This window comes from Eschscholzia californica, unplaced genomic scaffold, assembly GCF_041429995.1.
Source record: "Eschscholzia californica isolate CP2 unplaced genomic scaffold, dmEscCali1.0.p SCAF_1, whole genome shotgun sequence".
Lineage (NCBI taxonomy): Eukaryota > Viridiplantae > Streptophyta > Magnoliopsida > Ranunculales > Papaveraceae > Eschscholzia > Eschscholzia californica.
Genome location: NW_028238198.1, coordinates 79,438,212 through 79,465,811, shown reverse-complemented (window position 1 = coordinate 79,465,811; position 27,600 = coordinate 79,438,212). Strand labels below are relative to the sequence as shown.

The 27,600-nt window shown below is 37.3% G+C and overlaps 4 protein-coding genes across 7 annotated transcripts; 1 reads left to right on the top strand and 3 right to left on the bottom strand.

The window, feature by feature from the left end:
- Window positions 1–219: 219 nt before the first annotated feature.
- Window positions 220–8,191, bottom strand: LOC147569637 (alpha-1,6-mannosyl-glycoprotein 2-beta-N-acetylglucosaminyltransferase). Of its 4 annotated transcripts, none has more exons than XR_015231318.1 (16): window positions 7,635–7,902; window positions 6,781–6,992; window positions 5,706–5,842; window positions 5,516–5,626; window positions 5,316–5,417; window positions 5,091–5,199; window positions 4,803–5,003; window positions 4,075–4,243; window positions 3,402–3,483; window positions 3,226–3,319; window positions 2,797–2,893; window positions 2,559–2,652; window positions 1,878–1,950; window positions 1,107–1,280; window positions 829–943; window positions 220–739 (listed from the first exon to the last, which is right to left on the bottom strand). XR_015231318.1 is itself a non-coding variant. In XM_086656117.1 (16 exons), exons 1-16 carry the CDS (start codon window positions 7,645–7,647, stop codon window positions 578–580), a joined length of 1,950 nt encoding a protein of 649 aa, XP_086512243.1. In that variant the 5' UTR covers window positions 7,648–8,191; the 3' UTR covers window positions 220–577. The 4 variants fall into 4 exon arrangements, 2 of the variants coding, with proteins under 2 accessions (XP_086512243.1, XP_086512244.1); XR_015231319.1 differs by having other exon boundaries at window positions 3,226–3,316; XM_086656117.1 differs by having other exon boundaries at window positions 829–948; window positions 7,635–8,191.
- Window positions 8,192–13,541: 5,350 nt separating this feature from the next.
- Window positions 13,542–17,767, top strand: LOC147569636 (sulfite exporter TauE/SafE family protein 3-like). The gene is made up of 12 exons (XM_086656112.1): window positions 13,542–14,588; window positions 14,731–14,890; window positions 15,222–15,422; window positions 15,639–15,703; window positions 15,815–15,860; window positions 16,034–16,095; window positions 16,228–16,314; window positions 16,407–16,457; window positions 16,545–16,775; window positions 16,862–16,955; window positions 17,224–17,364; window positions 17,453–17,767. Exons 1-12 carry the CDS (start codon window positions 14,343–14,345, stop codon window positions 17,536–17,538), a joined length of 1,470 nt encoding a protein of 489 aa, XP_086512238.1. The 5' UTR covers window positions 13,542–14,342; the 3' UTR covers window positions 17,539–17,767.
- Window positions 17,768–20,002: 2,235 nt separating this feature from the next.
- On the bottom strand, window positions 20,003–22,144 carry LOC147569635 (uncharacterized). Its single transcript, XM_086663108.1, has one exon. It carries the CDS (start codon window positions 22,142–22,144, stop codon window positions 20,003–20,005), a length of 2,142 nt encoding a protein of 713 aa, XP_086519234.1.
- A 3,258-nt stretch (window positions 22,145–25,402) lies between these two features.
- LOC147569634 (fasciclin-like arabinogalactan protein 21) lies at window positions 25,403–27,020 on the bottom strand. Its single transcript, XM_086656111.1, has one exon. The coding sequence runs from the start codon at window positions 26,946–26,948 to the stop codon at window positions 25,644–25,646; it is 1,305 nt and encodes a 434-aa protein (XP_086512237.1). The 5' UTR covers window positions 26,949–27,020; the 3' UTR covers window positions 25,403–25,643.
- Between the last annotated feature and the right edge of the window lie 580 nt (window positions 27,021–27,600).

The following is a 27,600-nucleotide window of genomic DNA, read 5'->3' as shown; positions in this document are numbered from 1 at the left end:
AACTACTTACAATACTAATTTAAAATATTACATAACCAAGTTGGGCTGAGAGAAGGGCGGCTTATCTTCCGCCAGAACCTTTCATAATTACGTTTACGAGTCCATCTAGGGAGACTATCTTCTTTTCGATTGGACTTTCTATTCAAATAACAAAAGTTTTTCCAAGCACAGATAGGCATTTATCTCTTGTAATTAGGATGAGAAGGCACTCATTATATCCTATTTAAACAAACTTGTATACTACTTAAACCCAACAATTGTATTGTTAGTTACAGAGACTTGAGAAAACCCTAAAAGGAATAAGAATATTAAAACCTCCAATGTAGAACTCCATAGTCTATCTTCTGTCCAAAATGGTGCTAGAACATCAAACTCTGTTAGTCTATCTTCTGTCGAAGACGCGGCTAAGTACTAGCAAGTGTTTGACATGTGTACGCCTCTTAAATTTTGTGAAAAATATACTTTAAGTTTGTATCGTTATCATAGTCGAGAAAATGGTGCATTAAACCTTGGTAAGACAACAAGTATATTAACAGGAACCTGAAACTATACCAGGAAACCATCTCCTGAAAGGAAATCAGGATCTGCATGCATTAAAGATCTCGGCCCGCATTACATCAACTGGCATGTGGTCAAGCGTATAACTCTCAGGGCCCATGTACACGCCTGTCTGCTCCAAAAGGGCAAGTGTTTGCGCTCTTCCGTATTTAGAACTATAGAGATTCAGATACTCAATATCCTGTTCATGAGACAAAAACAAAACAGCTTGTTATTAGATTCAATCTCATGATGTCGGATTTTAATAAACTACTCCTTATATGAAAGTACCTGCAAGCCACTGAGGATCCGCTCTAGCCTGACAGATGCAACCAGTTGATTTGAAGAGAATACCTCACCAGGATAAAACAATACCCCATCACCTGGAGGAAGCCCATGCCGGAAACTAATCTGCCACAGAAGACACTTTTAGGGGAGAGAGAAAGTGAGATAGTGGGAGGAAGTTTACATTTTTCTCTCGCAATGGATGAGGTTACGAAGATGGAATGCTTTCATAAGGTGCACTTCTATTTAGCTAGGACATGGAGGTGCCGAAGACGGGTAAATACCTCGGCACTGGGAACGGTAGCCTTGTCATAGCAGTTAGAACCCCAATACAAGAATCCTGTACCACCTTCTTTCCATACCCGCCACATCACCGCACGGTGTTGTGTCCCCCGCATACCAAGATGCCAGTTTGGGTGAGGATCAGGTGGTCCCAAGCACACATATGTCCACCATTCCTGGAGGGAAAAAAAAGTATCGAACTATAAGTTGGAAAACTTTGACATAAGCTACATAGACATTAATTATATGAATACGAAAAAATACATTTTTCCAGAGATGGCTAGGACGACAAATACATATGTCCACTATTCCTAAAAAAAAAAAGAATGAACTTTAAGTTGGGAAAACTTGGACATAAGCTACATAGACGTTACTTGTATGAATACAAAAATTACACTCAGAGGTGGTTAGGGCGACAGACACTAGCATGTATACGAACCTTGTTCAAACAATGAAGCTCCAAATGAGAATCAGTGAAACAAATAAAGCACATCTCAACTGCTTTGTTTTCGTCGACAATCTTAGCATGTCATTTTCGCATGTTTGAATTTATTCACTACATAAAAAGGTTTCCATAAAAAAAACTATTTAACTGTGACAAAAGTATCTGTATGCGGAAACAGTGTAGTGAACAAAATTCATAAGAAATAAAATAAGAACAACTCATTGGAAGATAGATAACTCAGATTCAAGAAAGAGTCTATTTCTTAATCAACTCCTGTACTAAGTACAAAAAATAGAATTAGAGGCAGAAAACGCCAATCATACATTACCTCGCCCATCTCTGGTTGTAATTCTGCAGTTATATCCTTAACCAAATCCTCTCGATTACCAAGAACCCATTCACTGCAAAAGGAATAAGAAAACACGCCGACTTACAAGCAGTTTATCTGTAAATTGTGTTTATAAGATATTAACACTGAGAAAGATCTGTATACAATTTGTTGTCAAACCAAGTAAATCCTATTGACATGCAACTGACTTCTACAAGCATGTCTTTATCGAATCAAGAAACCAAAGTATTGGCCTTACTGAAAAACCTAAATATCACCAAATTCCAGCCAAACAAACAGTGACAAGAGACTCATCTACCATGTCATTGAAACTCCAATAACATGTAACAGTTCAATTCCACAAAGGATTACTATATCTAGTTGACCAGCCACTACAACTTTAGTTGGGGCTACATGTTTTCATTCTAGGATCAATCAAATTGGCCTTGCACAACATGTTTTCATCCCTGTTATGCTTATTTACATGCTTTTCTAGTATTAATCTAATTGATAATTCTGGCACATAGTTTACTTTAACTGAAGCTTCTGCGAGCACCATACAATGAACAAAGAGGTCTCGGATATTAGGAAATATCTGGTGAATAGTTCAAGTATATTTCAGTAAATAATTTAAATACTTACTGTAATAATTAATGAGCAGAAAACAATCAAAAGTAATACCTTGTACAGTATATTTGAGTATGAGGACGTAAGAAATTAGGAACTTTCACAAAATTTTCGAATGCACCAGGGCCAAGAGGTGCATCACTTGGTCCTACAGGAAGAAAGAACTCATCAGAGTATGAAAAGACCGACTTCAAAATTCAAATGGCATATCAAATGTGTAGCACTGTTCCTCTGGCACTTAAAAAAGGAAGTCGAGAAAGAAGATGAACAAGATTACAGTAATCGGGAATACCACAGTAATAAGTAGTTAAAACGCGGGCATCCAGTGCATAGGTACGTATTTCAGATGACATGTTGCGGATAGAAACAAATTGTTCGAGATTTAATGGCTGTGAGACAATAAGATATGAAGTCATAATTTAGATCATGATATGAACAAGCAAGCAAAAGCAACAGGAGAGTTTCGGGTTCACATTAGATCATGATGTGACATAGTTAACATATGGGTAGGCAATAATAGCCAACCTTTAGGGAATATAACAAGGAAAAGGACAAAAGTATTCATCAAACAATGAGTTTTTAAGTTTAATTGTCAGTTCTGAAATGCCGTATATATCAGAGACCAAGTCTTGAGGTGCTAGGATTTGAAACTAACACTTCCAGACTCACCTAAGGGATCAGAAATGAATCTTGAATACAAGTTCGTAGATCTTGGTAATACCTCATCCCACAGGTAAAAATAAGCTTTCTTCCAGTGTGCTTTTGTCTTCAAGGTTTCTACCTCTTTCCGTAAGGAGTCCTTTGCTGCATTCCTACTGTTACACGTCAAAACGCCTATAATAGCTTACTAAAAAAATTTAACAACTAGTACACAGATGTGTGCTGCTAAGAGCATACCTAGAGAAAATTGGATCGAAGGGAACAGCATAAGCTGCTAATCTAGGATCTGCATAGTACTCTTCTGATTTTGGATGATCAGCTATAGAAGCAGAAAAAGTATCTTTTAAGAAAATGGTGACAAAGCAGCAGGTCATCATTCAAACACTTAACGAGAATTAACCAACGATAAAAGTTTGGCCTTCAATTGGACAAGTGAAATTATGCAAGTCTTATCTTCGTAAAATATATCTACAATCATGGTTTCAACTTCTGGATTGATCAATCTTGATGCAATCTCAATCCTTAACATGATAGATATAATATATAATACAAAACTTGTGTACAGGTTTACCGACCCATTTACAAAAACTAAGGTGACAAAAATATTAAATTTATTAAATATGATTGACCGTCATATTTTACATCTATGTACGGTTGGATGTTCGGGTGAGAGAAGAGGAGATCTTAGTTTGACTGAATGATTTGGAATGGACATTCCCAGGCGCTCTGGACCCATTAGAGAAAACAATGTGACTAGCTGACTAATTCTATTAATTCTTTATTTTACACAGGTCCTCTTATACAATTCCATATCTCGAGTTAAACCAGGCAACTATGATTGGATTGAGAGGATGCTTCACATTATGGTAACAATTATTCAACAGTAGTTAGACTGGTTTCACGTGATTACCTGGCCATGGACAGGTGTATGCCAGAACACGCATTCCGCCACCCCATCTGCAAAAGAATGGGCTAATCCTATACTGGAGGAACCACTTGAAGTGCTGCTCCAATGCATCATACCAACCATCACTTCCGTGCTCCACACCATAACGATCCTCAATCACAGTTTCAGATATCTGACAAACAGTGAAGGTTGCAGAGACATATATTCATAAACACAAACTCATAAGCACCAATTCATTTACTGTTTGTTCTTCAGTAGGTTCAGCCCGTCCACGGGAATAAGTATACTTAACCAATTCGTCACTCTTGATCTAAACTGTTAAGAAATAGTTGGATAGGAAAATGCAGTTGTTTTCAACATAATATAGAAGACAAACTGCATTTAGGAAAAGCAGAAAGTAAATTAACCACACAAGCATTTAAGCCAGAAAACCTTTTGCTTTGGCAGTTTATATGCCTGGACCGTTGGAAGGTGGGACCCAAGCAAACGTGGACTTAGAGGTACTTTACACTATTCAGGAGGCCCAACATAAAGCAGTATAGAAACACAACCATTTTAAGATAAGAGAACTGTATTGAGACGCAACATCAAATTCTTGCAACCAATACGCATAAGAAATTATAACAAAGAAATTTTGTCCCAAACCTAGTAAGAAACGAAATTGCTGAACATTTAGCAATCATGTACTCCAAACACTGAATTTGCACTTATGAGACTGGAGTGAAGGATACACCAAATACAGCTGGAAGTGAAGGAGTGGCAGGAAGTACAAAGTCCCAAACCGTCACTTTTATTTTGAAACGAACAGAAAGATTAGTGAAGCCATCTTCATCCATCCTATCGTCTAGCTCATTATCTAGAGAGCACTCGCTAAAAGTAGGTGATAGAAGAACTTTCCTCAAACCCGCAGTTGTCATTCTCAATCTTTGTTCCTACCAAAGTAAGTGCAAATATGTCATCATAGTTCCTTAAAAAGATATAAAGTTACAGAAATGTGTATTAACAAATTGCAAACCCACCATTTCTTCCAGTGTCTTTGCATCAGTCTGTTCCACGGCATCAAGACAACCTGTAAGTTCTTTAAATATTTGATGCTTCTCAGCTTTAGTGAGACATTTTACTGAAGACCTGTGCATCAAATAGAATTGAACAAAACAAAATAAAATCTCAATGATAACATCTGAAAATGTGAAATCTGATCAACGAACTATATTTGAACTGAGGTAAGCGGGAAAGATTATCACTTTGCATCTGCCTTCACAGCAGTAACGAAGACATCTCCTTCGTATTGACCAGGTGGTTGTCCCACAGGTACATCTATAGAAACCCAGACAGCTGTTGTCTCTCTGCAGCGAAGAATTATCTCCATTAGTAGCAATGTGAATAGGGCGATCCACTTTATACCAACTCTATAACCAGTCCAAGTCTTTCATGTGAACAGTACCCCGGAAGCAGGTTTATTTGAGCCACAGGGAGGTCAAGGGGTACGAGAGCATCAGGCACGCCTAATATAGACACCACGCGTCTCCAAGTTAACGCTTCTCCAACAATCAACCTGCGAACAAACATCAAAGGCATGTTTACATAATTGAATCAACAACTGGGTAGTTCAAGGCTATATTCAAGAAACCCACCTATCACCAGAATGGGAACAAAGATCAGTGCAGTGAACTTGTACAGCCCCTGCAATACCAGGACCACCCCACGAAACTTTTGAACGTATAGCAATTTGAGCACTCTCCCTCTCGTTTCTTGCAGCCAGAAGAGATATCTTCAAGGGAACAAAAACTCTCAGTGGAACGCATGAGGGAGAAATCAATATCTAATATAATTAAAAAGTAAAGGAATAAGTACAAATAATTGCAGGTTCCGCACCGAATATATTTCCAGAATGTACAGTGACATTTTTAAAACAAATTATTTCTACAAGTCACAACTTCACTCTTTTATGAAAGGTGTGCTATCTTTTTAATGAAACAAACATGTTTTTGAACTATAGGGAGCACTTCCATTTATCAAACACTTTACTTGAGCTTCATTTCTTATGTGATAATATTTGATCACCTCCAGAACAATATAATACACTCAGAATTACTACATTTAACAAGACCACTGTTTGCATATTGAGGACTTCACAACAAGTCATGTCCGTAAAAAGGGCAAAGATAATAACAGAGGAAACAGTCATCTTACTGATGTTAAACACCAATACTCGATTTATATTTTTTAATTGACAGTTTTGCTCTAACAGGGATAGTCGGGCCTTTATTGCCATGATACTATCACCAGGCATGTGACACTAAAAATGAATCATCCTTTGGTGCATTCCCTCATTGGTTAAAAATGAAAGTATAAGCGAGATTCCTCTTATACGAGAGGTATTAAACTTCTGATTCACGTGTTACTCAAATAAAAGAATCCTAAATTGGAGTAACTAGTCGAAGCTAGAAATGTCGCGATGACTGGATTTTTTCGGAACAAGAAATTAGGATTCTTGACTTTTCAAGGTTATGGAAAAAAACCACCTCTTCAACTTCAAGAGGTTAACGTGAGAAGTACACCGAACAATATTTAAATACTAATATACTAAAGTTGCATCATGTAAAAGATTTAACAGAACATAAGGAACTAACAAAATCAAATAGCAAGGCTGATACTAACCAGATAAAAGGGAGTATATAATTATATTTATATTTGAAAATAACTCACATCCTCCAGAGCTCGAGGCATTTCTTGCTGACCCACATTGGATGTACTTGGCATGCACCATACGTGCAATAAATCTGCGGATGGTACCTTCGTAGGATCCACAATTCCTCGGATAGGATTTAAGTGATAACCACCATCATTCCATCCATAAGCTGTCCCTCCTCCAGAAACACCTTCTACCGGAGGTGCGGAAGTACCCTGCGTATTCCCCTCTGAGTAAAATAAACAGAAAATAAGTCCCGAAATCTCCTCTCTTCGATGTCAAACTGCATCCAAAATCTAACTACGAAGAAAAATTTACTGACACGTGATTTTTCAACTTAAGATGGTAACTAGAACCTCGTTTAGAACACAAACTTAATTCACATTAAATTCTTCGAACACATGATTGCATATGAGTAGAAGATTCCAACTCCGTTGTCACGAAGAGTGTTAGTCATTCATAAACTTCTAAGAAATGCGGAACAAATAATAAAAGAAGTCTATACAAAACGCATATAAACTAGCAAAATGCAATGAAAATAAGAGATAGTTCTGGAACGTCATAATCATGATATTTTCAAATTGAGGATTTAGAAACATTCATTAATTAAGCCCTAATAATTTTCAAGTGAAGCCTCAATATCAAGACGACCTCTTCTCCCACAGTTCTACTGTCTGAATCAGTAGCAAACTACCAACAACAATATTAAGTGTATTAAAACTACTACTCCTTGTACAACCTAAATTCCAATCTGAAGTAGTAATTGTAAAGCCTAAACCGAAGAGGAATTAGAATACACTTTGTTAAGCCGAATAAAACTCAGGATAGAGGTAAAACCCTAGAAAATGATGAATAAATTTCAGAAACGAACCTGATGTTTCCATCTTCTGCTCTTTGTTAATCTCTATCGACTGTGTTAAGAAGAAGAAGAAGAAGAAGTGTGTATTTTGGGAACCGAAACTTCAAAATTCATTTATTACAAGTGTAGACACTCACTCTCCTACAACTTTCCTTCTTAAATACCTAATGAAGTGCACATTCGGGTTATTGGGTAGAATCAAAATTTATCTTAGCCGGATTGATTATATGTAAGAGATTGCTAAGGTGAAAGCCACTTTTACAATTTTTTCTTTTTTGTTTTTTTTTTTTGAAATAGAAACTTCATTTCATGTTAATTTAAATCATCATCAATACAATACTTGATACAATCTGGAATGTTATTCATGTCCCATAAACCGGACATGTTTCTATAGAGAACCAGATTAGCAAGTTTATGAGCAACAAAATTACAATGTCGATAACAATGAAAGAAATGAACTGACTCGATAATGTCCTCAAATTGATGTATGTCTGACACGAATGATCCGTATTGCCATGAAATCAAGTTATCTTTAGGGCGACTTCTTCCCCAGATTTATCCAATGACTTGGGTTTTAAGATTTTTTTTTTTTTGCTTTTGTTGTTGGCTATTGGAATTAGGCATTTTGTTTGTTGAGAAAGAAATGTGAAGTTTGGGTTTTGGTTTGTTTTGGTCTGGGAGGGTTTTGTGAATGAGTGGGAGGAATGAAACTAGGGGTGGGATTTTGGTCCGGAAACCCGGAATCCGCTCATGACCGCCTGAGTCCGAAGCGTCCGTGACCGTCCGTTGTCCGAATCGGTCCGTACCCCCCCCCCCCCCCCCCCCCGACCGAAAAAGCTTAAGCGGACGGACGCGGGCATAGGTCCTTACCCGGTGGTCCGACCGAATCCACCCGCTTATATTGTCCGCCCGACCGAATCCGTCCATACACGTTCGTTTATCATACCCGCTATACCCGCCCGCCTATATGATTGATTTTAAGCCTTTAGATTTGTAGGGTTAGTTACAACCGTTAAATTTCAAGAGTAAAAATATATAACCCTAGAAATTACTTTTCTTAAACTTATCTTCACCTCTCTACTTCTCTAATCCCTTTCTCCTCCAAAATCTCAATATCTCATCGGTAACCGTTGAACCCACAATACACCGTAGAACCCACAATGCACCGATCGTAATCCATGTAAAGAAGAATAGAACTGATCGTAATCCACGAGAAATCTCAATGATTATCTTTTAATTTTGTATTCATGTACTTTTTGAAATTGTAAAGTGGGAGTGTTGAACGTTGTATTTAGTTACTAAACAGTTTTAATTTCAGATAATTTTTTTTATTTGTTCATTAGTAACCAGTGCCCGACCGACCGATACCCGGTTTGCCCGACTATCAAAACGGTCACGGACGGGCACTTTGTTAGAGAAAAATCCGAAATGCCCGCCCGTTTTGTCCGGATGTCCGAATGGACACTTAGGACTTATGCCCGTTCCGCCCGGACCGGTTGACTTAGTGTCCGTTTCCCGCCCGTCCGAACCGATTCCCACCCCTAAATGAAACATGCTCATCTAGGAAAACAAATTCCTCTCCAACGTCTAACACATGGATTTGGTTTGTGAACCAATTGGGGGTGGGGTGGGGGGGCGGGGGGGGGGGGGGGGGTGCATCGTAAAATTTATCTTGTGCAGCGGACATCAACAAAGGGTGCAACGGACAGCAACAAAGAACGGTCTACTGCATTTTACTAAAGCCAACATTAGACACCAACAAGGAGTTACATTACCTAGGGCAGACAGATAAGCCCATGTTTTTTATTTTTACGGAGGACACTTAGCATTACATCCTCCTTGCTAATGTCCAAACAAGGATGCCTCATCTTCTAATTGAAAATAGAGATGTCCCACTATTTGCGCCTATAAAAACAAAATAGCCTTTGTGTTATTATTCCTCTTTCCCCTTCTATCCACCCATATAGTTGTGATTTGTGACAACGTTTTGGTCGCGAACCTTCAACCCATCTCCATCTTCTTCATTTCTCATATTCATTTTCTTTTACCTTACCAGCACGGTACATCCTAGTGGAACACAAAAAATACCGTGCTGCCTTTAAATCATAACAACAGGTGTCCGGATAGGAAAGTAAAGGGAAAGAACGAAAAATAATACTACTAACTATTTTCGTTTCCTTCTCAACAACTGGTAGCCCAGTTGGTAAGTGCATCTACTCTACAATACGAATGTTGCTGGATCGCATAAAAGTGCAGATCCAAGAATATTAAATTTGAGTATAAGTAAAGTACTAATTTTTATGGACTTTAGGTCATTAATTTCATCGGATGTTGCGGGTTAGGGAGCGTCTCCTTATCGGTCGCAAAAGAGATGTCTCTAATTTGACATTTGAAAGGAAAGAAAATCCCAAAGACTACGGAGATTGGGAGAACATCATCTTCAAACCCTCATTTTTGCCGCCAAATACTTTTCATATTTTGCAGAATTAGGTTAAAATGTTCTTCCTAAGTTTGTTAGGCAGTGGATTTTAAAGGTTTTAACGATGTTATTATGCGAACTAACTCTTCAGATACTGGAGAATTTTGAAGGTGCAAAAACTATGGGTTCCTGCTCATTGTTTCGGCAACAAGAAGCAACATTCATTCAATGGTTCGTCTAATGGGTGGGATGCATTCAAGAAAGATACATTCATTCAAGGTCCATATCTTGAATATCCCCCGAAGAGGCTTTTTTCAACTAGAAATGTGCCTATTAATCTTTTCTTTAGTGGCAGGTTGTTTCTTATCTTACTCTACTGATTTATCATTAAACTCTACCAGGCTATATCTCCATCTTCTCAGGAAAAGCTTCGACATGCTGTTGATTCTGATGAGCTATATGACAGCATCGAATATACCCGTAAGTCAATTCTTTTGGGCATTGTTTTAATGTGTATCATGCGAAGCTGGACAGTTCATATCACATTCATCGCCGATGAACATAATAGGTGGAGGTCATGAATATGTGGTCTTTGTATGGCTGAACAAAATGCTGGGCTGTTATTAAGTACAAGAAAATCCAATTTGCTTCTCTGTTAGAGGTTTTTTTGGAAAGATATTTGTTTAAAGAGTCGACACGTGTCGTTTTTATCAATTTCTCTGTTTTCATGTGTTTCTGTTAAGTTTGTGGTCATCCAACTCAAAACCAATTGGCAATGAGTGGAGAGGACCTATTCTTTATATTCTTGGTTGCTAGTTACTCATTCTCCCATGTGGGACTATTCTCACAGTTTCTTTAAGAAAATTTACTGTTTTCATTAAACTCTTTATTTTTGACAGGTGAGGCTGGCTAGTGAGGTTGCAGCAGAAGCTGAAGGAACTACGAGAAAATGGCTTTTCAATGATGGCTAAGGACTGCAATCGGTTCTGTAAACTTATGGTTTGTTTCTCTCGCTCTCTCTCTCTCTCTACTTCCATGAGGACCATGACTGTTATATGTTAAGTTGTGATCTTTTTCTGATTTGATTACCAGATGGGGCATAGAGATCAATTGAGGGTAAGGTCGCTACAGCTGCTGCTCCTACATCATACTCTGAGGTGGGCGAGAAGAGGAAGAAGAAGAAGAAGATGAAATTTGCAGATGAAGCTGGTGGAACTCTCTGCCATGTCAAGTTTTATAGCAAACATGCTAATTCTGTTCCAGGCTCCCCAGCAAATGATAAGGTTAACCACAAAAAGCCCATTGAAAATGATTCGCCCTCTTGTACATCACATTCTTGACATTTAAAATGGATTTCGTCCCCATAAAGTAAAAGAGAACGGACATATATATATATATATATATATATATATATATATATATATATATACATATATTGCTTTTGGTGTTTCGCGTTCATGTATATTTTAATGCGAACGTGATAAGAGATAAATTTTGTCTGCCGATAATTGCTCATGCAGCTCATTCTCTATTCCTTATTCTTCCGACCTAGCTTAATGTTATAATATTTGTAAACATTGACCAATCTTTTGTTACTTGTGCTTAAACTAAACCTCAGCGTGGGTCAATCAAAATATAGTTATTTAGAAGCGGCCCTTTGGATTATCGAATTAATAAAACATAACTATTACATATAATACACGGCACGACTACAATAATCATTGAATAATTCAAAATTCCTTTGTTTATATGCACGTTAATAGGAGTATATATTATTAGAAGAAAAGAGTAATTCACAAGTAATCATCCGTCACTAAATCCATCCATATGTAATTTACATTATTTGCTTCTCTCAATATGTGAGTTCACCCTGCATATGATAAATGTGGTCGTCAGAGCTGTGACCAATTCTAATTAACAGCTTATGATGAGTTTTAGTGCAACGGGAATTTTCTCATTCTTATAAACAATTACAAATAAAAAAAATGAATAAAGATTTCTCCTTTTAGATGTTAAGTACTAAGATTCGAACCGAAAAGAAATATATGCACGTGACTCTCAACCAAAATATGGTAAGTTAGCCTACATTGAGAGGAAGCTTCTTTTTTACAAGCTCAATCACACAACCAATACACATAATACTACAACAACAACCATGATAGGAAAGTCAACATATTCAGCGTGAATTTGTCGTGAATTCCGATCCAACTGTTTGGATTCACCTCGTTTTGATCAATAGAGAGAAAATGGCGTGAATCCAACCGTTGGATGGGGATTCACGATGAATGTGTTCGTCTCCTTGTCTTTTTCCATACTACAAATGTAGGTTTTACCAAACTATCCCAACTTCTTCTAAAGGTTCTTGTCCATAATATACCTAAAATTTGCATATTAAAATTTAAGTTGAATATATATAAACCTTACATGTATAAATTCTTCTTAGCACATGTGACTTGCATTCTTTAGTATAGAACTATAGATCATCATCATTATTAACGGTATCACCTATCCTTTACACCTAACTTTGTACACACTATTTTGAATTTGGATAAACAGGTTCAATGAACAAACAAAGAAAGTAACTGGTAAATTTGACTTTTGGTGTTTTTGGTAAAAGTAATGGTGTGTTTGGTTGCAGGATTCCTAAGTAGGATTTCTATCAAAAGTGGAATTTGGTAGGAATCATGAATCCTTGGTCTGTTTGGCTACCAAGAATTCTAGGACTCTTGAATCCTAAGGATTCCTAATTCCAAAATTTGTATTGGACCAAAATCCAACCCTACCCCCTAGGATTTGCTAGGATTTTGGATTAATGAACCTAAATTTCAAACTTAAAATCAACAAAAAAAAATATATCCTTCTACAAAATCATTATTTTTTTTCAAAATTATTATTTTTTTCAAAAATCATATTTTTTCTAAAGACGTTTAAAAATACTCAAATAATAATAAATCATAGGATTCTTAGTTGTCAAACAAGCCAAAAAATATTACTTGGATTCATGAATCCGTGGAATCATGAATCCCAAGGGCTCATGAATCCACGGATTTATGATTCCGCCATCCAAACACACCATAAATGTTTTTAAAATAAGAACTATTAAAGATGAAAAAGAGTGTATATTGATATGGAAGACAAATTAGTAAACCCTAACCAAGTTGATATTGGTTGTCATGTCACTTTCTTGTGTACCACATTTTTAATATAATATATGCAATTCATATAAGGGTTTTATATTGAAACTAATTACTATGTTGAAACAATGTCTCCTAAACCCACCCCAATACTCAATCATGCAAATCTATTACAACTTAACTTGTTTTTAACATATATGCAAATATACCCAAGTAATATTAGTTCATACCAAGTCTTGGATACTAATTTGAGATTTGTGTTTTCTTTTCTTTTTGGGTTGATGAGGGGTAGCTATCATTTCATAAAGAGAGGGGTCATTGTTTCCTGTTAATTCCTACTCTTCTTCTGTTGCCAAGGGCCTATGAGAGTTCAACTTTATTCTTGTGGTTCTTACCTAACTTTTGTGGTTACCATATATTTTAAGAGAGTATGAAGTTTGCAAGTTGCAACCCTCAAACAAGCAATGTTAGAAGAGACTACGAGTCAAAACATGTTACATATCTATACAAAATGAACGGTATCCGTTTTTGAGTCAACTCTCTCTCTCTCTCTCTCTCTCTCTCTCTCTCTTTATTGATGAATTTTTCACTCCTGATTAACGGTTGATTCATATTTAGATCCGAGTTAGGTATACTTTTGTGTTGACAGTTCTATTATTTTTCCAAACTCATAATCTACAAGTCGAAAAATTAGTGATCATTCAACCTAGGGTTGTTGGGTACTTGGCTTCCACACGTGTTTTATCCCTTAAATCAACAATGATTTGTGCAGAGAGGAAAAACTAAAAAAATAAAACCTACCCTAGACCTAAACGAAAACAACAATATTTATTTATGGCCCACTGTCTCATTACATATACTTTTTCGCTCTCTTACGTTTGTGTGTCGAAGTTATGGTGACCAACTGACCATCATCATGGTCCCTCCACAAACAAGTGGATTAGTATGAGAAAGAGGGAGTGATTGGTTGAAGTCTGAAGAAGAATGAATAAATACATGAGAGAGAAGTGAGAGAAACAATAAGTAAACCACTTGGGTTAAGGGTTGTTTGCATTTCTCTCAAGCAGGCTACCTAAGCCTAACTATAGTTGATTAGAGAGTGATTAGTTTTTGATCTCTTCTTCCAAAATTATCCACTGGGTTTTCTTAAACTGAAATTGAAACTGAATGGGTAGTGGAATTGGGGAGCTAATGAAGAACCAGAAACTTGCAGTTGGACTATGGTTTGTTTGTTGTTGGTGGTTATTTATGGTAACTCAGGTGAGCTCTGCTTCTGCACAGAGGTTCTGGAAGCTGCCTATTCATGAATCAACTTCCATTGATCATCATCTTCATCAGACAGTTATAGTAGATAACCATGAATGGTGGTTCCTCAATCCAAAAGGCAACTCTTCATATTCCCATGTTTGGCCTGTGAGTCTTCATTTTCTTCTTCTTCTCTTCTCTCTCTATATGGAATTGTTAAGCTTGTCCTCTCTCCCCACAATAGGAACTGACTTGGCTAATCATTTCTTATATGCTAATGAAACTTTGATACTAATGAGGTCTGGTGCAGGAAATGGAGTTTGGGTGGAGAGTGGTGGCGGGAACCATAATTGGGTTCTTCGGAGCGGCGCTAGGTAGCATTGGAGGAGTGGGTGGTGGTGGTTTTTTTGTTCCTATGCTCACCTTGTTCATTGGGTTCGACCCCAAGTCCTCCATCACCATCTCTAAATGTCAGTTTATACTCCCCATCAAATCATTTCTACATATTTCTCACATTATTTGTTGAAATTAGTGATCTCATCCGCGTTTTGAAGTCCACTTTGCTTGAGTGGTAATACGTGTCTCTGCACTGGAGAGTTCGAATCCTTTTGAAGTCCACTTTGGTTGGGTGGTAATACGTGTCTCTGCACTGGAGAGTTCGAATCTTTTTGAAGTCCACTTTGGTTGGGTGGTAATACATGTCGCCGCAGTTGAGAGACCAGAGTTCGAATCTTTCTATTTTCGGAAGGAAAGTATTTTCATTGATAATTTTTTGATCACCAACGTCCTAGAATTTTGTAGGTATGATCATGGGAGCGGCCGGATCAACTGTGTATTACAATTTGAGGCTCCGACATCCAACAAAAGACTTACCCATCATAGACTACGACCTCGCTTTGCTCTTCCAACCAATGCTCATGTTGGGTATTAGCATTGGAGTAGCTTTTAACGTCATCTTTGCGGATTGGATGGTCACGGTTCTACTCATTATCCTCTTTATTGGTAAATAAGTCATCCTCCTCAGATCCATATATTCATGTCATCCATTATAATTTTCCATAATCGTATTTGTCATCCTTAGATGTTATCTAGCTAGTTTTTACCGCCAAAACGGTTTCTGCAATGAAAAAAAGTTCAGTTGGGAGTATTTTTGCACTGAGATGGTTTCGGTGGTTGTCCTAGCTAGTGCTCTGACATAGTTTGTGATATTTGTGCTAGCTACATCAACCAGGGCATTTCTGAAAGGCATTGAAACATGGAAGAAAGAAACAATTATGAAGAAGGTTTAGTTCTCCTCTTAAGTGAACTCCTTCGGTTCAGAGAAATAAATTACTTGGTAAATGCTTCGCTAATTTATCTATTAATTAAGATTCTTGGTTTTGCTCTACATACAGAAAGCAGCAAGGTTCGAGAAAGCAGCAAGGTTCGGGATAGAAACAGGTGCGCCTTCTCTCGGTATTCCTCTTTGTGAACTCTTGGGTTCTTTTTTACCTTACATCCTCATCTAGAGGGGTTCGGAGAACTAGCTGATGGATACCAGGAACCCTGGAGCATGACTCATTAAGCTAAACAGAAGACCAACTTACTCAATGTTATCTTACCTTGAATTTCAGATGACCCTGTAGAGGAATACAAACCACTTCCAAGTGGTCCACCTGCTATAAAGGTTGAAAAGGTAATCACGATTCACGATATGTTTAAGCGGTTTCGAAAACTTCTCAATTCTTGCTTGTTTTGAGCTACTATAGTACAAGCCTATCTATCTTCGGTTGTTCTTGCCATTACGATCATCATCATCATTATTCAGGTATCTGTGATGGACAATGTCTTATGGAGAGAATTTTCTGCGCTTCTGTTCGTGTGGGTGGCATTTCTCGCCGTGCAGATAGTTAAGGTAAGCCTTTCGTTATCTCGAAAACTGAAATGTATTACTTAACAGAACTATTTTGATGTTCATAGTTAAGCTCTTCCTGAATATCCTTGCAGACCCATGCAGTTACTTGTTCTACCGAGTATTGGATTCTAAACTCGTTGCAGGTAAATCTCTAATGCTTGTAAGTTGCATCTTCTTCCATCATATACGGATACCAATGGGATTTAACAGAACAATTTTGTAATGTGAAGGTACCAATTGCTGTTTCCGTGACACTATATGAAGCTATCTGCTTATACAGAGGGAAGAGGGTGATAGCATCGATAGATTCGACAGAAAAGGAAACACCAGTTTGGAAAGTGCACCAACTTCTATTTTACTGCTTCTGTGGGATTTTAGCAGGTATAGTCGGTGGACTTCTGGGGCTTGGAGGAGGTTTCATCTTGGGACCTCTTTTTCTCGAACTTGGAGTTCCTCCACAGGTATTTCCAACTCTTGCTTATGAATTCTCGGGTTCGTCAAGACGATATAACGGAAAAGCTTGATGCTGCAGTTCCATCTTTTGCAGGTAGCAAGTGCCACATCAACCTTGGCGATGGCATTCTCCTCATCTATGTCAGTTGTACAATACTACCTTCTGAGACGCTTCCCAGTACCTTATGGTGCGTTATAAAAGTCAACTTTCCTTTTAAGACATGAATAGAATTATAGAAGTATAAAAGTGAAAACTTTTCATCGAATTTGAGAAAGAAAAATGGAATTTGTTATTTAATGGAGTAGACTTAAAATGAAACCTAGGGTGAGTCCATTGGCCACCTTCTCTTTCACAAAGGAACAACCATACTTAACTACTACAACAATCTTCTGTTAAATTCTTGATGAATTGACTCGATCAGTAACTAAGAATAAAAATTTAATCTTTGGCCGCAGCTGTATATTTCATGTTAGTGGCGACTGTTGCTGCTTTTACTGGACAGCATGTCGTAAGGAAGTTAATAATGTTGCTGGGGCGAGCATCTGTGATCATCTTCATTCTCGCTCTTACAATTTTTGCCAGCGCTATTAGTTTAGGTAAATTGTTCTTCTACGACTCTTACGAATTGAATGGTGTTTTAAACCTGTACTATATGAGAAAATTATTCTACTGTATAAACTGCAGGTGGGGTGGGAATAGCAAATTTGGTTGATAAACTGCAGCACAATCAGTATATGGGATTCGATACTCTCTGTGTTAGCCACTCCTAGCTTCATACCTCGCTTCATCAATTCTCCCGGAAGTTGTATCCATTCTTTTCATATATAAAGTAATGTACGAGTATGTTGATTGATTGATTCCTCCGACTATAGGAATTCGTTTGTTGTATACAAACAAATTGCTAATGACACGATCCTAAAAGTCGTGTAGGCAATTCAATGGGTTGATTACTGCACAATCTGAGTATTATATGAGATTGGTCTATTTTTTTATTTTTAACATCCTCTGTTTCTTTGGCATCTCTTTCAAGTTTCAATGAAGTGCTGAGTGGCAAGTTAAAACCACAAAAGAATTTCTACAACAAATATTGACATGGTTACTTGTTGATCCAAATAGTGAAGAAATCATCCTCCCACAAAGTAATAATCACTTAACAGAGACACTAAAACAAGACCGAAAGAGTTAACCTATCAAACAACATTTGAATCTTGAGGCTAGGAATCCGCAGCTCCAGGAATAATATGGACATGAGCGCGACAAAGAGGGCATGTGAATCTTCGGACGAGCCAAGGATCAACACATTGGGCATGGAAGATATGGTTACACCCTTCAAATACTCGACATTGTTCACGGTGTTGAAAACCTTCCAAGCAGATGACACACCCTGAGCTCCATCCGACTCCGTAGTAAAAACTAGGGATGCCGATCCTCTTCACTTCTCCAGCACATAATCCATTACTACTATTACCTAATTCATGGCTACTATTGCTTTCATCGTGATCTAGTTGATAGTTCTCATACTCAAAACCACTACTACTACTACTACTACTAGTCTTATTTCGATTAGTAAGTAGAAGGAAAACGTAGAAGACAAGAGCGTAAAGTAGGAGGAGGACAATGATAGAGGATGCCGGAGATAGAAGAGGAGGCAAATGAATATTTAGGAAAGAAAACATGGTGACCCATAGAACTTGTAAGATAGATAGGTGGAGAAGATGAAGGTAAGAGGAGATAATTCTTCTGTCCAAGAAAGAAGATAAAGGAGTTACTGATTAAGTAGAAACTAAGTTGAGTAAGAACTACTTCAATATTTGACTAAGCATTGTATTTTTATGCATGTACTATGTCCACTTTGAGTGAGATATAAGATGTAATAATATACTATGAATTTACAGTAAAGAAACTAAATTGGGGGAGCAAGTTCCAATGTTGACCATCTTTTCTTATGTAATCTCGAGGATTCGGCTATAGCTTAGGAGAACAAGGAAAAGAGAAACTAACATTCCAACGATTGTCACTACTATATAATATCACCATTTTCTTTCTCGGCATCATTTTCCTCGTCTCATTTCAATATCACAAAGGAGGAGGGAGAGGCTTCCTCGCGACAGCAAAATCGATTGGAGACTACAGAGTTCCGAGCCTTGGGAGAAAAGGGTTATGTTGATACCCTCCCTGCAAAAATTTCATATCTATAACAAATCTTTGACAGTTTCTACATGTAAAGTTTTTACCTTGTAAGTATGAATTATGAAAGCGAGACAAGAAACAAAAGACAACCTAAGGCTAATGTAAGCAAGCATTATATATAATATAAACATATGATGATAATATGTTGGATTGGATTTCGCAAGATTGCAGCATCGATAATTAGACGTGCCATCTTACGTTTAGGTTTCTATCCCAACTTCCTGTACATAATGCATTCCCATCGCCTGACAACCCCGAACAGGCGGCAATCCACCCCTCAAGTGAGTTTTGCAGAGAACCCAATTTTAGGACTACCTGAAAGATGAGAGAAACTCAAAACTTACTTCAAACATTTGAAGGGTCGAGCTGTTCCACCATAAGCCCATTCAACAGCCACAAACATTTAGTTTCTTGAGAAAGAGTGTTGTTCCAGACGTTCAAGTTACGGACTTCTTTTTGGTAGCTTGCCAAGTCATAATAAGATCCAACGCGAACAGGTCAAGAAACAGAGAGCAACTATTTCTCTTTTTTGGACAAGAAGAAAGATCAACAAGAAATAACTTAAAGGTTCTATAGTTTTTCCCTTGTGCACAAAAAATCGAACAACGGTAATACTCAATTAGAGTGCAAAAAGACCTTTCTCGTTTGTCGTGTATCTAAATAAGCACAGGTATATCATTTTTCCTATTTGGTACCTGCTAAGATAAAAGAGTATGTAAAATACGACACAACAAGAGCTAATTTGAAAAACCAAAAATGGAGAAAATATAATTGCACGAAATAAGAACTGCCATAACGCCATATCAGTAAATAAGACACAAGTAAAATTTTCATTGATCATTGTGTACTATGCACCAAATATCAAGTGAAGTGCTCCGATGTTACGGCATGTCAATAAAGAAGACCTAAGTAAAACTTTCATTGATCATTGTGTATCTATGCACCAAATATCAAGTGAAGTACACCAATATTACGTACAAAAGTAACAAGATATTTATAAAATATCATCCGACCATCAAAATACCACCAATTCATAGAAAGTTGTTAGTTAAGTTGTGCCCTGCGATCCTTCGAAGAATAAAAGTCGTCTATTATCGAATCAGAATCAACTTGTTCACCAATTTCTCTCTCAATATGGATAGTCATGCAATCTCTAAAAAAGTCATCATCCATTTCTGTGCAAAGTTTTGTTTCAACAAGCTTCCTTGCTGAAAAAGCTCGTTCAATAATTGCGGTAGAAACCGGTAGGGTTAATACTAGACAAATCAATCTATAAATCAAATCATAACACTCTGACTTCCTTGTTTCAACCAACCGTCTACATAGCTCCGAAATAGAGGACAAATTCTGAAATTTAGGATGCTTGGGAACATCAAGCTCATAATGTAGCAATTGACATCTCAAAATGATTAGATCTTGGTTATCGAAATCTGCTGAATAGAATTTTTCAGCAAGACTACAAATAGCATCACTCTTAAATGATTTATAAGCGTCCCTCGGATCTAAAGCTGAACTAAGAATAAGAAGTTCCATCGTACTCTCAGTAAACCTCGTACTCAACTCTGCTAGTTGTAAATCTATTGCATCGTTAAATATATCCACATGGTAGTGTTGTGCCACTGTGATACAATCACACTGCTGACAAGAATGTCGAGTGCCTACTAGATAAGGAGCATTCATATCAGGTACTAGAACACCATATTTGTTGCAAAATAATTCAACGTGTTCAATAAAAGCATCCCATCCATCTTTTCTCAACTTCTGAAGAAGTAACCTTGTAGTTCTTACTAGTTTCATAGCATTAACGATATCTTGAGACTCTCGTTGAAGTGCTTGACAAAGCATATCAGTGACCTCCATAATCCTAAACATTAAGTGCAATATAAAAACAAACTCAAATGATGTCATTGTAATGAGATGATCTTCTGATTGCCCACGCAAGTCCACATTTGTCGATGTTTCCATGATTTCTGTAAAAATTACACATGTTGCACCAAACATATCAATCATGCTCTTAACTGCATGCAAATGAGAACTCCAACTGGTAGCTCCATCTCGTTGTAATTTACCTATTTCGCTAGCTCCTTTACCTGTCTCAAGTTCGCCATTGGCTAACATTTTAACAATTTCATCTAGTTGAGAAGATTGCAACTCACTTTGTCGTAGAGGTAGAGTACTAACAAAATTGACCATTGCATGTAGCTTTGAGAAAAACTGCCAAATAGAACTTACTTCCTCAGATGCTCTAACTAATGCTAGTTGCAGTCCATGAGCAAACCAATGTAAATAATATGCATATTGACAATCTCGAAGAAACAATGCTTGTAATTCATTAAAAGCTCCTTGTATACTAGCTCCATCATACCCTTGACCACGCATATTAGCGATCTGAAGGTCATGACGAACAAAGACATCCATTATAGCTTGCTTAAAAGTCAACGCAGTTGTATTCTTCACATGTAAAACATCAAGAAGGCGTTCTTTTATAAAACCATCACCATCTACAAATCTCAAAACTATAGTCATTTGTTCATTGTGGAATTCATCTTCTGCTTCATCTACAAGTATACAAAACTTTGAACTCCCAACTTCTTCGCGAATCTTATTTCTTACTTTGTTAGCAAAAATAAACAATATCTCTTTTTGTATCTCAGGAGATGGGTATGTAGCATTTTCAGGAGCATTTTCTAGTACAACTTCTGCAATTTCATCATTCACGGTAGCCAAAAGACTTATCAATTCAATGAAATTGCCACGATTTGTTGAGTTTGTAGGTTCATCGTGGCTCCCAAAAGCGAGTGCTTGATAAGCAAGGTAACGTGCACAATCAATCGACGCCTTAAGTCTTACTCGATTTTTCTTCACCTCTTCCTTAGATTGTATATCAAGATATGCCCGTCGAACCTCATCTTGTTTATCAACAGGATTTGGCCATATTTGAAGGCGTAAACCAGGATCACGTTGAAACAAAGTAATATCACCTGCTTCTGAAGGACCAACTTGTTGTGCACGACTTACTCCATCTTCAACTCTTTCATTATCAATTGTTGGAGAATTTAGAGGAGGTTGGCTATCAGCAACATTAGATGCAAAAGGTGTATCTGTCTCTGTTACGTTTTCCTCTAACGGTTTAAAGTAAGAGAACAATGTTTTTCTTCGCTTAGGTTCTTCAGGAGTTCCCACCATTTTAGCCTAAAAGACTAAAAATAAGAAAAAGTAAAGTTATGTTAGATTAACTTATACTGATATAAACCGTCAATATAAACAATTAGCTCTCTGAAATTACAATATATATTATATAGTAAAAACTTACAAACAATCTCTACCCAAATGTAGTACAAAGTTACAAAACCATTAACATTCAAGACCTTAGAGTTAGGGTTTTAAATTTACAATGAAGATAAACTCATTACTCATAAACCTAGTCTGATTTCAATGAAAATAAACTATTTAGGAATTGTAAAAAAAAAAACCTAGAGAGAGAAACTAAAATAAACCCCAACCCTAATCTGATTTTTTGACTTAGCTTGAGTTTGATTTCAAAGTAACTCCCATAACCCTTTAAATCAAAAAGGTAGATAAATTCATAAACCCTATTTGAAGTTTTACAATAAACCCTAATGAGAAAAAGTTGAAAAACTAAACTAATCTTCAAAGTGAAAAATTTCTATGAAAATAATATATTATGGATTGAAGAGTAGAAGTTAGAGTAAGAAGATTAAACCTTCAAATTTTAGAAATCAAGCCTTCAGGAATCAATGTGAAGAAAGCAAGCTCTTCAATGACTTGCACAAGATTGAAGAAACTCACGGTGATGAACACTTCCAACTTTCCCTCTAAAAAAATCGACCTAATTAAAAAAACGGAATCAGGACTAGTAAAATACGAAATTACCCTTACCTTTCTTAAAAGTTACAAAATAACCTGAGAGTAAACTTGGAGCAGGTTTTCAGTTCTCGTGTTACCATCACCTGAGCCAGTTCCAATTTCCAAATCTCTGCTGCCCATCTGGGAAGAATTTAACTCATTCTTAACTCTTAAAGAGGGAAGAAGTCTTTGACTCGGGGATCGATGTGGGATCGGCTCGGCTAACCCAATCTCATCCTGATCAAATCCACTAGTTAATAAGGTGGATCAGACGATCCCAAACCCAAAGGCATAGGACTATGACAAAGACATCGATGCACGTATATGACTCATTCTTTATAAATTTTATTCAATGTTTCAAAAGGAAATGCATTCACATACATATAACAAATTTAGAATATAGTAAGCGTTTAAGAACATCAAAGAAGAGATAGGCCATGAAAATGCATTAGCAGACTATGTGCTCAAACTTGTCCTGAATAAAAATTCTAATAACAAGGAAAAGACATTGATAAATGGCATAAGAAGGATTTTATAAGTGGCGAAAATTAGAAGAATCTCATCATGTATAACGTTAACTGCTCATGCCAATTGTGTTGCTCGGTTGCTCCGCCTAGTATTTCCATGGCAGAGTGAGTGGAGCAGCAAGTCTTAACTTTGGCCTAATTGCCTAGTTCCTTACTCATCTCGTCAAACAAAGAGCATTTTCTGTTTAACCAAGTCAAAGATAAGATTATTAAAGATTTTACTTGTTTAGCCAAGGTACCACCGAGGAAGGTAGGAACTCGTCTTTACAGTGCCATTCTAATAGCAAGAATCTAAATTTTCGAGTATATAGGTTTTTTGCAGGTTCCAACATTGAAAGCACAAATAGGTTGATCCTACACCAACTCTGTCCAAAGACACCAAATAATATCCAATTTATACAAAGATTTGGGAGTATAATAATATTCATATGCTTCATTTACGAAGAAACGGAGAGGATAAAGTAAACACCTCAATACGTCAGTGGAGTGACCTGCTGGAAATTCAGCTCCAAAACCAAAAATTCTCAGCCCAGTAGTAACATCCCATAAAATAAATTTCTGATCCCCAGAGCTTGTTCACGAGCCCTAGCACTTTCGGAACGGTGGCTAAGTCGACGGGAAAAGGAAAAGATGTTGATTAAATCATCCAGATCAACAATTTCATCCATTATGGTATTCATTTGACATAACCAAACAAAGTTGAGCACAGGATGTTGAAGAAAATATAGGGGGTGGGTCTAAATTTTCCCTAATAGTTTAGCATCAAGAAAATTCCATCTTAGTGCTGGCAATAAGATTTGATTCTTTATTTCTTAGGATCACTCACTGCGATACCATAATAAATAACTCTAAAAGCTCAAATTTGAATCGAAAGTGTCAATAATTAATGTATAAATATGCAAGATCTAGGGATTGCCCACATTCCACAACCTAAAACAGACTGAATGGCGGAAACAAGTCTGAATGAGTCAGGTAACATCAACACAGCGACTTGTAAGTTTTAATCAGCCTAATCCACTCGACTCTATTGAGTAACATGATCTGTGTAATTGCCCTATCAGAGGTTAGATTCAGGTTCATTACATACCGCGGATTTATTAGTTTAGTTGAATTGAATAATTTGCCATTGAATTGCAATTTGGGTTGCTGCGAATTGTTGGTTTGGTTTTCATGTTGGAGTTGGAAATACAAATCCAAGACAAAGAAAACAAATACCCAGATCATTTGCACAGTCTTGGTCTGTCACTGCATTGTTCTACAACAGACAAAACTCGTCGGTCAAAAGCTAATTGCAGTTCGTCCCACTGACCTCAAAAACTCGGCAACTACAAAACTCAGAGTTCGCGTGTTCAAATTCATGTGTGTGCTGGGGAAGAGGGAATGGATTGGAAGCCAACGGACCTAACCTCGAGCCACAAATTGAGACCGCCTGCTACTCTTTCGCCGGACAGTGGGATGGATAGCAAGAGAGAGGAGGGTTGATTGTTCGGTTCACTACTTCTACCCGGCAAGAGATGTATAGCTATCAGCGGAAAAGGAAAGGAACGAGGGAGGGGTTGCCACCCGCCTCTAAAGCAGCTGAACATGGGGAGGAATGAGCAGGAAAAGATCTTGACTCGATTAATACAAAAAAAGAATCACTTTAACAACATCCGAAAGAAAAAATCTAACTTGGATAATATAGCTTAAGAGAAGTCTGAACTTTGAACTAATGCTACAAGTAGTATTAGTAGTAGTATCAGTATTAAAGTGAAGAAGGTGTTTCTGCTTCAACCTATCTATCTCTAAGAGAATTTGCCGTTTCAGCTATGTGCAGCTCTTTCAGTTGTGCAATTGACATCTCAATAACCCTAAAATAGATGCAAGAGAGAGACCTATACAGTCATCAAAACCTTTCCTTTCAAGATTGATTGTAAGACCTAATTTAAGGGTTTCTCTCAGGTAGAAAATTCAACTCCAAGGGAATTTTGACATTGACAGGATTTTGACATCAAATTCGTGAATCTAAAACTTTAAAATCGATCAATACAGTTCAATGCAAAACACAAAATGAGGTGATCAGTTTTATATTGAATCGAAATGGTACCTACATACTTCATCATTCATGGGTATTCTGATCATCCCCTAACTAAAACCCTAAATCTAGAAACAATCTTCATCATTCATGGGTATTCAACAACAATCTAACACACAAACACACAAAAAAGAAAAGTTGAAAACAGGAAAGAAATTCAACCGTCGCTGAAAGCTAGCATGTCTCTTCCGGCAAGACCAGTGACCGGAATCCCTCGTCAGAATTCGAAGTTGTTAGTAGGTGATGGAGGACAACTTCCATCTCCCTCTGAAACACCGCAAGAACCTTCTGCCGCCATTACTCCATCTCTCTGACCAAAACGCTCGCTGTCAGTAATTACGGCAGCCGTACCATCAAAAGCGGGAAACCCTAGGTTTCTTCCATACTCTGCCGCAGCAAGATTCAGATGAGGAAACGGCAAAAACACACTATGAACCACCATCTTCAAGTTGTAAATCACATCAGGAGTCTTGATACGCACGTAATTGATCCTCATCTGACTTCCTCCTTCTCCGGCGGCGGTCGTAACCACCAGTCTCTGTCCCGGCACCAGAGTATTCAAGATAGTTCCAGCTTTAAGCTTCAATAGATCGGCGCGCATCAACAACCGATTAGGAACGATATGGAATCTGACATTGCTAACGTAAGAATGGCCACTTCCTGTGAAAATCGAAGCATCATCAAGAGTGAAGATCGTCATATTCTGAAGACCGACGAGTTCTTCGTACTTGACTTTTAGAGCGAGAGAAAGGATACTGAATCCATTGTTATGCAATCGAAGAATCGCATCTCTTAGCATCAGACGCATGATTGCTGGTGAAGTAGATATAATAGGTTTTGGTGAAATCGATTGGAAATCAGAGATTGAGGTTTGTGATGCCGAAGATGGAGAAAAAGGAAATGAACTAATCCTTTCGACATTACAAGAAACAGGTGAAAGAGGAGAAATGAAACCTTCAAGTCGATGAACAACAACAAGACCATTATAAAATAGATCTGGATGAGTAATTTCAACTCCATTGATGTAAATGATCTTAGTATTAGTTTCATTGTTGAAAGCAGAGGTGATAGTAATACACCGACCTGAACTCATAGTTTCAAGCTTAGTTCCAAAAACAAGTTTCCTGAGATAATCGATTGAGAAAATACCAGGTACTATGTGTTCACGAAGAAGACGAGGAATTGAGCAAGAATCACCGCAGCTTCGAATTGAAGAATCAGTAGGTGCAAATACAGTCAAAGGACCGTTCCAAGTAGTGAAAGCAGAGTCAGAGAGAGAAGGAACAGCTACTGATAACTCAAGAAAACCTAGATTAGTCAAGATCGGTTCAAGAACAGTAGTAGGATTGAAAGATTCGTGGAGTTCTTGAGTTGTTGATGGTAATGGTGATGGAGAAAACTCAGTGAATGAAGTTGAAGGAAGTTCCATGGCTGAAACTTCATAGTTCTTTCTAGAGACACAGATTAAAGCGAGACAGAAAATGGTGAAAACTGAGATTCGTTGGAGAAGAGATGACTCCATGAATGAAACTTGAGAGAGAAATAAGAACAGGAGAGAGAAAGTTTAGAGAGAAGAATGGATGAATACAGGAGAAAGTGAGATTACCAGTACGTTCAGTCAGTATTTATAAGTGAAAAAAGAGCGGGATAGTGAAATTCTGTTACAGATCAACGGTGTGAGTTACAACAAATGGACGGTCGAGATTAAGTTGAATAAATATCCTTGCGCCTCTTGAGATTCTGTTCGTAGTTGGTTACAGTATTAGTTGTTAGGGAAATTCTGTTTGTTAATAAAACAGTTTATAAATAACAAACTAACGGTGTAACTGAAGTTCCACTAGAAATATCTCCCATTAGTCAATAGTCAGTTGGAGATTAGTTATCCTTACCACTTTATAATAGAGAAATTCGTTTGGGTAATATTAGAAGAGGCTAAAGCTTGCTTTAGACTTGTACAAAAAATCAACGGTCTGTATTTTAGGATCGATTCTCTCTCTTGATGAAATTTCTCTCTTTAGATGGACGGGTGTGGAGTGAGTTTACTTATGTAGCTTCTTATATCATTTTTCGATTTGTTCTGCATAGTTCCGATAAACATAAACTAGGTCTGAAAAAAATTGAATAACTCTACGAACGTAATTATAGACGACTTTCTTTTAGGAAAAAAGAAACAA

Bases quoted from the DNA above. Each gene is read 5' to 3' on its own strand.
- LOC147569634 (XM_086656111.1), bottom strand. From the start codon at position 26,948: ATGGAGTCATCTCTTCTCCAACGAATCTCAGTTTTCACCATTTTCTGT.
- LOC147569636 (XM_086656112.1), top strand. From the start codon at position 14,343: ATGGGTAGTGGAATTGGGGAGCTAATGAAGAACCAGAAACTTGCAGTT. The intron at 16,096-16,227 runs GTAATCACGATT...ATCATTATTCAG, and splicing joins CTGCTATAAAGGTTGAAAAG to GTATCTGTGATGGACAATGT. The intron at 16,956-17,223 runs GTGCGTTATAAA...CTTTGGCCGCAG, and splicing joins ACGCTTCCCAGTACCTTATG to CTGTATATTTCATGTTAGTG.
- LOC147569637 (XM_086656117.1), bottom strand. The intron at 2,894-3,225 runs GTATTACCAAGA...ATTGTCTCACAG, and splicing joins ATTTTTACCTGTGGGATGAG to CCATTAAATCTCGAACAATT. The intron at 949-1,106 runs GTATTTACCCGT...CTTCTGTGGCAG, and splicing joins CTACCGTTCCCAGTGCCGAG to ATTAGTTTCCGGCATGGGCT.
- LOC147569635 (XM_086663108.1), bottom strand. From the start codon at position 22,144: ATGGTGGGAACTCCTGAAGAACCTAAGCGAAGAAAAACATTGTTCTCT.